Below are 12,457 nucleotides of genomic sequence, written 5' to 3'. Positions count from 1 at the left end.
TTATTTTCCTGGCATAAACTGTTCCCCCAGTTCTGCTCACTTCACTCTTCATCTGATGGCCTTTGCACTTCCCTCTGAAACAATCCATTTCATCATTTCTTATGGTATGATAACATTTCATTACACCATAATTTTTTTAGCCATTCTAGTTTTTTAGTCCTACATTTCCAATTACCCAAAAGACACCTATTCCCTACATATCACACCACCATTTTGAACTCAAGATATTCAAAACTGAGATCATCTTTCCCCAACTGAAAGGGCTCTCTCCAAAGTTACAAATGGTGTCCAAGCTGACAAAACTAATATCCTGTTCTCAATCTTCATCCTCTCCGGCCTTTCGGTAGCACTTAACACTGCAGCTCCTGGATCCTCTCTGGGTTCTCAGGCCAGTGCTCTCTCACTGTTCTCGCTGGCAGACTACAGTCTCTTTGTTGATTCAGAAAGCAGCCTTGTAGATGTTCCTGTGGGCTTTCCTCAAGGCTTCTCTTCACTCTCTGTAATCTAGTACTTAGTGATCTCGCGACTTCCCAAGGATTTAATTACTATCTCTACGTGGGTAACTCAAACTCTTAGATCTGAGTATCTACTTCTAGTTTCTCTTCTGAGCTCCAGTCTTGCATTTTAAAGTATGAGATATCTCAGACCCAACACGTCCAAAACAAAACTTACTTTTCCTCAAAACTCAGCCCTCTTCTGAACTTTCCTGTTACTGTGGAAGGCACTGCCATCCTCTCATTCACTGTGTCACCCTCAGCTCCTCATCTTAGAAGATACTTCCAGTCAGTTGCTATTATTTGTAACAGTCAGTACCCCAATATACACAGGGGGGCCCTGCAATCACAGGTTCTTAGATCTGCATTCATAAAAGAAAAGCAACTTTCAAGGTGTTAACAATCACTTTAATCAAGCACATGTATCATTCCTTTAACAAAGCACATATATCATTCACCTAGTTCAGGGGAGTCAGCACCCTGAACTTCAAAGAAAATGTAGAGAAATCAAGGATCAAAAGACATAGTTTTCTCCGTCTGAATTCAATGGATGGGTTCAACTGTCTGACCATAGTTACCAGAGAGGGAAGCACTGACATATGGGTTTTCAAAGCCAGGGAGCTCCTTTAAAGGCTTCCCAGGGTCCTCATCTGGCCAAGCAAACACTTCCAGTCAGTAAGCCCCAAAGTAAAACCTCAACTCAGAATATTTATGCCTTTTTTTGAGCCAGAGGGCATCATAACCCTTGAGAACCAGCGTCTCATTAACAAAAGGCATGGACCTTCCCACAAATCTTCCCTAATCACTCTCTTAAATGGGCAGGCCCATTAATGGGTGGGGAGGATTTTTAATCACATTAAAATAATTAACAATACAAATACATTCACTGTTGCTAGTAAAGAGTTTCTGTACTTTACTCCTAGTAAAGCCTCTTGATTGATAAAGGCAAGATTCAATCAGAGGCACCTTTAGTAAAACAAAAACAGCAGAAGATCCTCTTTTGCTTGCCATCACACTATCCCAGTTCAGACCCTTACTACTTCTCTCCTAGACTACTTCATATAGCTATCTAATTATATTCTATGCATGTGGGTCACAACCCCGTAAATTTAGCAAAAGTAAAAGGTTTCTGAACCAAATATTAATTACACGTTAAATGCATACAGGCATTTCTAACTGTGCTTGCCCTTTTGCATCTGCAACTTAACTGCAGCCTTGGTTCTGAACACAAAGCATGCACACTTTGCACTGCACATGCCTCCAGGCCACACAGACAACAAACAGTGCCAAAAGGCAAAAAGGGGTCAAGAGTGAAAAAAGTTTAAGAAGCCCTGCATCTATAGCATCCCATACAGTTGGAAGACATCTCTGCCTCAAGTCTCTACCCTCTCCAACCTATCCTCCATAAAGCAGCCAAAGTGATTTTCCTACATGGGTCTGATCATGTCATCCCTCTGTTTAACAAACTCCAGTGGCTCTTTGTTGTCTACAAGATCAACTATAAACCCTTCTGTATGGCATTTAAATCTCTTTAAACCTTGACCCTTTCCTACTTTTCCAGGCCCCTTAAAAATTATTCTTCTCTTACTCTGCAATCCAGCCACACTTCCTCCTCCCTTCCCTTTGGTGGGTTCCCTGGTTTCATTCAATCTCAGTTCAGGTGTGAAGTTTTACATGAAGCCTGTCATGATTCCCACACCTCTGTTGTTAGTACTTTCCCTCTCATAGCCACTTTTTATTCATACTGTATATTCTATATACATGTTTTATGCATATGTATTGTCTCCTCCATTTAAAAGTAAGGTCTCTGAGGGCAAGGGCTATTTCACTTTTGTTTGTGTTCCCTGACACATAGAAAGTGCTTAATAAATGTTGACTGGCTGATTCCCTTCAAATCAAGCTTCTTCTGACTTTCTGATAGCATCACCATGCACCAATCACATAGTATTAAGACTTCACAGTCATCTTTCACTCCTTCTTCTCTGAATCCACAAATTTAAACACTTGGCAAATTGTGTTGATTCTACATCGAAAAGATTTCTAGTATTCATCTAATACTCCCTCTGACACCATTCTAGTTTAGGCCCATAATTTTTTTAGTCTCATTGTTTTGTTTAGTCTCATTAGTTTAGTCTATTATCTTCATCTTATTAGTCTAGTCTATTAGCTTAGATTTTTAAGTCTAATACTTAATTTATTTTCCTCTAAATTTACCAACACTTTAATCTATCCTAAAAACTGCTGACACACTAATCTTCCTAAACTACGTTCCAATTAAGTCTCTGCCGTAGTCTAAAACCTTCAATTGCTCACTTCTGAACTCCCCCACTCCCTGAATAAAGTCAGAACTCTTTAACTTGTCATTTAAGGGCTTTAACAATCTTACATCAATCTTTACCTTTCAAATTTTATTTCTCATTACTCTCCTTCATGGATATGACCTACTATCCAAATTAAATTAGTCATCATTTCCTGAATTCTTTCTTGTGCTTTTCCCTTCAGGCCTGTTCCCTGAACCTAAAATGTCCTCTTCCACCATTCAAGCCATCCTTAAAATCCCCAGGTACAAGCCGCTTTCCTGGTACCTGAGGCAGAAGTAATCACTTTCTCCATCTTTCATACCACTCTAGGCACCTGACACATTATTATGATTACTGAGAACTATAAACAATAATAGCCTATAGAGATACCTATAGATATAGGTAGACAGACAGATAGGTATAGATGGTGGAGATGGAGGTGCATAAGTCACAGGGATTTGACCTGTGGTGTCACTGGCATACAGAACTCCCAGGAGAAGAAACTCCTTCTATCCCTGCAGGTAGGCACCTTCTCTAGGTCTTCTGACTCCAAAGCTATTGCCTCTTTCCTCCACACTAAACTGTCTCTCATAGACATATTAGAATTCTTTGTGCAGATTTTACATTTCCTAATAAGCTCTTTGAAGGTGGGACTTCACCTCTTGTGCATCATTACACCCTCCACAGAGCTTTGTGGGCATACAAATATTTGTTGAATTAAAGTAATCACCATGAATTCAATTGTTCTGCCTTTTCAATATACTGTTACTAAAAATGTCATCACTGACTTATTTTCCCCTTTTTTTCTAATTTCCATATTTATCATTTTGTATAAGAAGACAAGAATAAAAAGAAAAAAAATGAAATGAAGTAAGTGAAAAATAGCATGCTTCAATCTGTATTCCAGTAATATGAGTTCTTTCCCTGGAGGAGGATAGTATGCTTCATCATTAGTCTTTTGGGATTATCTTGGATCACTGTATTGCTGAGAATAGCTAAGTCATTCACAGTTCTTCATCAAACAATACTGCTGTTACTGTGTACAGTATTCTCCTATTTCTGTTCGGTTCACTATGCATCAGTTCTTGTAAGTCTTTCCAGGTTCTTCTGAAATCATCCTGTTTGTCATTTCTTATAGCACAATAATATTCCATTACAATCACATACCACATTCCCCAATTAATGGGCATCCCTTTGATTTCCAACTCTTGGCCACTGAAAAAAGAGCTGCTATAAATATTTTTGTACAAATAGGTCCTTTTTCCTTTTTTTGGATGTCTTTGGGATACAGACCTAGCAGGGGTATTGCTACTTCAAAGGGTATGCACAGTTTTATAGGCTTTTGGACATAGCTCCAAATTGCTCTCCAGAATGGCTGGATCAGTTCACAACTCCACCAACAATGCATTCATGTCCCAGTTTTCTCACATCCCCTGTAACATCTAACATTTTTCTTTTTTACCATATTAGCCACTTTGATAGGCATCACTAACTTCATAAAGCATTTACCTGAAGATTTACTATCAACATATGGGAATAACACTCTCCCATCAATTCCCCTCCCCAAAAGAAAGTAGAGTTTTAAGCTTTCACAGCCTAAAATTACACTAAAAAATTTTAGGACACTATAGATAGCTCTGTCAATATACTAGACAGCTATCTGTTGATATTAACATAGATGTAGATAAGCATGTATAGGCTTCATTTTTTCTATTATTTCTAAAAGAAAGGAAAAGCAGGAGGGAAAGGGGAACCATCTTCTAAAAACTGAAATCAGAGTTATACTTTCTTGAGGAAATGAATCAGTAAGCAGTTTAAGCAGGATAAAAAAGATGAAATTTGAGCAAAGAAAAAGACAAACAGTAATATAATCTTTTACTTCAACAGTGTTAAATGAAAAATAAGAGTAAAAAAATTCTCCAAAAACAATTAATATAAGTTCACTTTACCAGATGGAAATTTTAAACAATCTCCCTTAAAGCAGTTTTTAAAATAGAGGAACACAATTAAATATACCCTATAACCTTTACTTTTGTGGTAATATTATAGCACTTTTATTACATTTAAATGGCCTTTAAAAAAATGAAACAAAATGTACTTCTGACCTTTTTAAAAGGTCAAATAACAAGGATTCACTATTTCATTAAAGCACTAAAATGTATTATGTAGTAACTTTAACCTAACTTTATAGACATATAGTACATGTACAGATAAGAACAATCAGGAATTACAGTTGGTTGAAAAGTAGTAAAACTGATACTATAATAGTTTGTTCTATTACTTGAAAGAAAGAAAGAAGATCCCAAGTACTTTAAAATGAGCAACCAACTCTGCAACTAACTTCCAACCCAAGGAAACTCTCAAAAGTTGGCTCTTCTGAGTTTCAAGGAGATACAAACTTGTTCCTACAATGCTACATTAATAAGAAATCACTCCTTTTGGTCAGTGAGTAGGCTTTTGTTCTTCCCCATCCAATTCCCTTGGCAACATCTGTATTTACAACAATAATCTCTCTAACACCATGGCCCCTCCCTTCCTTAAATTCCTCACCTCTATTCTTGATACCCACCTACTTGGCGTGGTTATATGCTAGACTGTGCCATCACTCAAAAACATTCATAGTTTAGGAAAGACATTAATAAATGGAAAAATGGCCAAAGGAAGGCAACCTCAACAGTAAAAGGCTTTGAGTTCAAGCTATATGAGACTCAATTCAAAGAGAAAGCTCAGAGGGACATAAAGGTCATCTGCAAGGACTTAACTATGACATGGAAGGCCAATTAGATTTTTTTCCTTCTTGGCCTCAAGAAAGCAGATGTAGCAGCAATGGGAAAAAGTTACAGACTCAAAGAGAATTTTGATAGAAACCTTCTAATAATTAGAAGAGGCCAAAAGTAGGATGGAATGCCTAGGAAGGTAGTGAGTGTTCCCCTCTTCCTCGATAAGTGGATAGATATATAAGATGTATTGTAGTGATAATTCATTTTTAATCATTAATTAGATTAAATAAGCACCATGGTTTTTTCTAATTGAAAAATATGTGATTCTGTGATATTAAACTCCAAAATTCCCCTTCTGGAGTATAATTTCCCACCGTTTCATGTCTCCTATACTATCACTGCCTCTGAATTTCTTCTCTGCTACACAAGAATAATGTTGATCTGTGGGTATAGACCAGAATTATGGTTGTGGCCAAAATCCCAAGAAAACACCATCAGAATTAATACAGTTAGGTTTTATGGAGGTGAGGGGTTGTATTTATAGAGAACACCCTATGTGGAAGAGACCTCAGAGTTCATCCAATTAGACCTATACCTGAGCGGGAATTCTGTCTCCACATCATCTACAAACAAGCTGTTTATAATCAGACACAATGGGAAGTATTAACTTGATTTCTTCTGCTAGTCTTTACTGTCCAAAGTATTTCTATAAAACTGAAATAAAAAGGTAGGCACTACCACCTTTCCATAAATTCTACATGCTCTGATAAAAATGAGTCAAGATATGTCTAAAGCGATAATTTATTTCTTAAATTTTTGGTTTAGTATGTAGAAAAACTGGTGATAGGTGGTATATGAATGTAATGGGATATTTTTTCACCATAAGAAACAACAAATAAGAAGAATTCAGAGAGGCATGGGAGGATACATTAATCGATGCAGCGTGAAATAGAATCAGGAAAACAATATACACAATGACAACAACAGAATCAGAAAGAACAATAAAATGAAACTCAATATCATTTAGGAAGAGCAAGCTTGGTCTGTCCTGGAGCACTGATGAGAAAATGCCTCTCCCCCTTCTCTGTAGAGGAGGGAAAGGGCTATGCCTTTGGAATATCTAATATTCTGTCAGACACAGATGAAGTGTTAGCTGGTTTTACTATACTGCTCCCCCCTTTTCTTTTTTACTCTTTGTCAAGTCAACAAGTATTTATTAAGCACCTACTGTGCTAGGCACTGTGCTAAGAGCTAAGGAAAACTTCAGAAAAGGACATCGATAATAATGAGGATTTTTTTAAAGGTGATAGGATTCAAGACGCTAGATGTGGAAGACATCTCAGAGATCATGTCATTTAACCCTTTCATTTTATGGAGGACACTGAGGAGCAGAGAGGTTAAGTCCATTCTTCAAAAGTACCTTCATTCCATGTGTATTAAGAACTCTGAGGATACTAACAGATTTGTTTTTTTTTTAACCTTCACTATCAATGACAGTAAAATGGAATTAACATTGTACAGTATATGATGACATGTTTATTGATCCCTGGGTGGTCTTTCTACTACCGTTGTAAATGTTCTACAACACAATGCATAACCTACATTTTTAGACACAACAAAATTACAGAACATGCAAACTGAAAGTGACCTTAGAGATCACTGAATTTAACATCTTCATCACTAATATAAGGAAAACTGAGAACTAGAGAGATTAAGTGGCCTTGTCCAAGGTCACACCATCAGTAAATGGAAGACTTTGGATTCAAACATAAATCTTCTGAGACCAAATACAATTCTCTTTATTTTGTCTGATTTCATCCCAATAAGGATAAGCAGAATATGCTAACAGATTATATACCCCCTCTCCTCTTAGTTTTGTATCTAATAATGCAAGTGAAAATGTCACTGAGTAAATAAGCGTTGTTTATTACCTACAATCACTTAACTGCTAATTCCAGTGACTATCCACTATCAACCAGCCCTGCCCTCCAGAATGCTCTTTCCTCACTTTTTTAACAGTGCTTTCTCCTGGTCCTCCTACCAGCCTAAAGGTTCCTTCCAGGTCTCCTTTGTTGACTGTCATCATACTACTGTCCACAGGGTGTAAGTGAGCATCCCCCAAGGCTCTGTCTTGAGTTTCCTTGATTTCTTTCTCAGTTATTCCCTAGGTGATCTTATCAGTTCCTATAGGTTCCATCATCATTCCTATATGGATGACCTTCAAATCTATCTAGCCTTTGTCTCACTCCTGAACTCCAGGCTGTCTTCTGAACACCTTCGCCTGGATGTTCCCATATACATCTCAAACTCATCACCTTCCACCACAAACCTGGCCTCTGTCAATTTCTTCTCCCAGATTCACAAGTTGGAATGTTCTGGACTCTTCCCCCTCTTCCCCTGCCCCATGTCCATGCAATCAGGTGCTGAGGCTTCTTGATTCTATCTCCACATCTCTCACATCCATCCCCTTCTCCCCAGCCTCACAGCTTCTGTCCAAGTTCATGCCCTTCTCACTCAGTCTCCTGCTCTACCTCCCTAACTTGAGTCTCTTTTCTTGCTCACCCTTCCTCCACAGAGCAGCCAAACTCATATTCCTAACACAGAGACCTGACAATGTCAACCGTACAAGAAGATCTTCAATAGTCTCCTATTGCTTCTAAGATAAACTACAAAATCCTCGGTCTGGCTTTTAAAGTTTTTCTCAACGGGGCTCCCACCAGATTCTCCAGTCTTATTTCATATTCTTCAGCCTCGGTATTCTCCATTCCAGTAAAATGAGCCTGCTCATTTTCCTAGATACAGTATTTTATATCATCTCCTGCCCTGGTGCCTTTACAAATGGTCTGGGGCATAATCTCTTCTCAGCTACATGTGTACAATGCTATGATCCTTCCACAACACAATCCAGGACCTTTTCCTATACAAGGCCTTGCCAATCCAACTCAGTTACTTCTACTCTCCCTCCTGAAATTACTTGCAAATCCTTTCTATTTTCTTACTCATGGACTTGTATCCTCCTCAGTAGTTTGTGTTTGTTTTTATACAGTACATGTACATGATAGGGACTTAATGAGGTTTTGCTGAATTGAAATATTTATTTAGTGAAATATTTACTTAGGCAACATGGGAGATGGACAGGGAGTTAGAAACTTACTAAGGCAAAGATCATACACACAAATTACCATAATGCAAAGCAATATGCAGCAAGCACCAGGAGATAGGAAGTAACAAAGATCTATCCAGATTGAGAGGAAGAAGAGATCACTTCTGCCAGAACCTTCCTAGATTAACAGAACTAGGTAAAATAGCTCTCATTACTAAAATAATAATGATTTTTAAATTTTTTATTATTATCATAAAACTTTGAGGCTGGCAATGTACCTTACATATTGTTATCATTTGATCTTTGCAACATGTGAGGTATGTGCTATTATTATCTTAATTTTACTGATGGAGAAACTGAGGATCAAGTGTCTAAGGCCATATTAAAATTCAGCCTTCCCTAACTTTTAAGTCCAGTGTTCTATCTACCACGTCAGCCCCAAAAGAAACTGTTACCAGCACTTGTACCCAAACACAAAACTGCAAAATCTCAGAAATGAAGGAGCTCTCAAAAGTAATCAAGCAGGAATCCCCTTTCCAATATGTTTATGATAAAATGCCATAAACATATACAATGGTCAGCATATACTATAAACTTAATAAATGTTTGGGGGGTGGGGAAGATACAGAGAATGGTGCAAATTCATAAGCCAAAAAAGCTGTCCTATTAGCAAGAGTAGGTAAAAAAGGATAGTTAATGCACCTTGGATTGAATAATATTATTTTATATAATATATTGGGGAAACTAGATGGTGCAATGGATAGTGTGCTGGGCCTGGAGTCATAAAGGGCTGAATTCAAATTCAGCCTCAGACATTTAGACCCTGAGCAAGTCACTTAACCCTGTCTGTCTCAGTTTCCTCATCTGTAAAAATAGCTGGAGAAGAAAATGGTCAACCAGTCCAGTATCTTTGCCAAGAAAACCTCAAATGGGGTTATGAAGTTAAGGCACAAATGAACAACAACAAATATAATAGCTCACATTTGTGTAACACTAAACACTATAAAGATACATTCTTATTCACTCCTCACAGCTACAAAGTAATAATAATGATAGCATTCATAGTGCTTTAAAGCTTCCAAAGCGCTTTACATGCTCTCTTGTTTGATCCATCTAGGCGGTAGATGCTGTTATTATCATCCTAATTTTACAGGAACACAGACAGACAGATGGACAGACAACAACCATGTGGACCAGGTGCGTGAGACAGGGTACTGGACTTGGAGCGAGGGAGCCTCAGACCCTTAAGCTCTGGGAGTTTTAGGCAAGGGCTTTTAACAAAGGTTAAAATCCTCCAAGATCATGCCCTTAGAGAAGTGATGACATGACTTGCACTTGACTTTGTTTTGAGTGAGGAAGAGCTGTGCGGGTCACCAGCCTCACTTCTCCTCCAGAGCCACCTGAATCCAGTGACCAGATATTCATCAGGATGGCTGGAGATGACCCAGGATGCAAGGAATGAGTTTAATGAGCAAAAGAAAAAAATAAATAAATCAAGCTGGGAGGGAAAGAAAAACAGTCACTATTGAGGTAAGGATCAAATGGGATAATACTTGTCAAGGGCTTAGCTCAGTGCCTGGCACACAGTAGGTGCTTAATAAATGCTTGTCCCCTTCCCTAGCTGCTTAGTAAGCTCCTTGAAAGCAGGGGATCACTCAATCATTTATTTATTTATTTGTCTACCCCTAGCACTGAGCTCAGTGCCTGGCACACCGTGGGTGCTCAATAAATGCTTGTCCCCTTTCTTTCCCAGGGTAGAGAGTAGAGGGGAGCTGGCTCCTTTGTCTGTCTTTGTAACCCCCGTGCCCCGCACAGCGCCCGGCTGGCCCTTTTAATTAACAACGACCAAGACTCCCATCTAATGCAGGGCAGACTGTAAGCCTGGGGCTCTTCTCGAGCAGCTCCCTGCAGCTTCCCTTCCTGCGGAAAAGCAGCAGAAGCTGAGCTAGAGGTGAAGTCTACCCGGAAAAGGGGAGGGAGGGGGCGTGGAGGAGAAGCGGCCCCGCCCCCTGGGAACTGTCCGCTGCCTCTGACGTCACCGCACCTCCCCGGGCTCGTGCGCGTGCGCGCGCGCTGTTCAGTCGGACCGCATCTCTGCCCCAGGCCCCCAACCTCCGGCAGCGGCTGGTCACCAAAGTGAACTGTCCCAACTCTGACGCTCCCCGCGCAAACCCGGGAGACCCTCTCTCCCCTGCACACCCCACTTCACCACCGTTTAGCCCCTTCCACGTGCCCCGGCGCCCGATTCCCAAGGAGGTGGGTACCTGAGCTGAGATGAATCCCTCATAAATGGTTTTCTCCAGGTTCTGGGGGAGGAGAAGCGGGCACTGCCGCAGCAAAGCCGCCTCTGCTGGGGCCATGTCGGCCCGGCCCAGCTCGAACTTTGCAGGAGCTGGCGGGACGTTCGAATGCGCTTTCGGCGCCCACTCGCTGCGCATGCGCAGTAGCGCCGGGCGCCGCGGTCCCGGCAGCTGCTCCCGCCTCCACAGCGGAGCAGGCGACCAAGGGGCTTGGAGATTAGAGCTCGCCCGCTTCCGGCCCCGGCCGACTGGCAGTCACACTTCGGTGGGCAGCTGGGAGCTGAGCGTGAAGTGAGTTCAGTGGAGCGGGGCTGGTGATTTTATCCACTGCCGCAGGTTCAGTGGTCACACAGCTAACCCCAGATGTATCGATCTGGCCCGGTTTTCACTCCTGCCGGTGCTGTACCGCCCTAATGAGAAACGAGGGCCCGCAGAACCGCCGAACCGCGTCTAAAGTTCTCCAGGCCTGCATGGCGACTGGGAAAACCACGTATTCGCGTTATTTATGGTCTTTTGTACTTTTCCTTATTTGCTAAGTAGCTTCCAAACACACCCTGTAGAGTAATCGCAGGTGGAGTGGTGCCTGCCCAGAAATACTTGGCTTCATTCATATCCCAGTACGAACCCTTACTTACGTGTGTGACCCTGGCAATCCCTGAACCCCTCCCTCAGGCATCGGAAAAATGAGGAAATTGGGCTCCAAGGGCTTTAGTGTTTCTTCCGGGCCCACATCTATGATCTCTAACCAACATTATCAGCTGCCTATTGGGTAGGACCGGTGGAAAAAGCTTTGACTCTAAAGTTGGAGGACCTGGGTTCCAGTCCTGCCTCTGGCAGTTAGTACCTTCATGATGTTAACTGAGGAGCCAGTTAACCTCCTTTTCTTCATGTTTTGAAGTAATCCTGATTTTTATTTTTGTTGTTAATATTTATTTCTACTGTGCTTATAATTTTCCAAATATTGACACAACCTTAAATTCCTAGTATAAATCCAACCTGGTTCTGTGGCCTAATATTTTTAGTATGTTGTTATGTACTTTTTGCTAGTAGTGTATTTAATATTTTTCTAACAAAGTGAGTCAACATATGTAAAGATCTACATAATCCTTAATGTGTTATATAAATGCTATCATCATCATCATTATTATATAATTTTCTTTATTTGCTTCATCTCTATGATTGTACCTTTTTTTCTATTTCATCTCTATTTGTATTGTAGAAGGAAGTTGAGAATTCCTTTTTCTGTTTTAGAAAAGTTTATGTAATACTGAAATAAATTCTTCCTTGAATGTTTGATAATATTCACTTGTAAATCCATCTGGTCCTTTACTTTGGGAATTAATTTGTGACATTCAATTTCTTTTTCTGATATTGAGTTATTTAAATTTTCTATTTCTTGTTCTGTTATTCTGGATATTTTATATTTTTTATATAGGATACTCTCCTTTCACAACAGTTTAGTTGCCTAAAGGTACAGAAAAAGAACACTTGTGAAAGGAACATTGATAAAAATCAGTCTGTACAAAAAATTACAGTCTCT

General features: G+C 40.0%; 1 protein-coding gene across 2 annotated transcripts in view; it reads right to left on the bottom strand.

Annotated features, from left to right (window-relative positions):
• FANCL (FA complementation group L) overlaps positions 1 to 12,212 on the bottom strand; it is an 85,678-nt gene extending 73,466 nt beyond the window's left edge. For both annotated transcript variants that reach the window (XM_072635505.1, XM_072635506.1), the window contains exon 1: positions 10,882 to 12,212. In XM_072635505.1, coding sequence (XP_072491606.1) covers positions 10,882 to 11,055 — 174 coding nt within the window. In that variant the 5' untranslated portion in view covers positions 11,056 to 12,212. The remainder of the gene's footprint in view (positions 1 to 10,881) is intronic.
• Positions 12,213 to 12,457: the final 245 nt, after the last annotated feature.

This window comes from Notamacropus eugenii, chromosome 1 (genome assembly GCF_028372415.1).
Source record: "Notamacropus eugenii isolate mMacEug1 chromosome 1, mMacEug1.pri_v2, whole genome shotgun sequence".
Classification (NCBI taxonomy): domain Eukaryota; kingdom Metazoa; phylum Chordata; class Mammalia; order Diprotodontia; family Macropodidae; genus Notamacropus; species Notamacropus eugenii.
The sequence above is the reverse complement of the archived record's forward strand: the minus strand, read 5'-3'. Positions and strand labels throughout refer to the sequence as shown.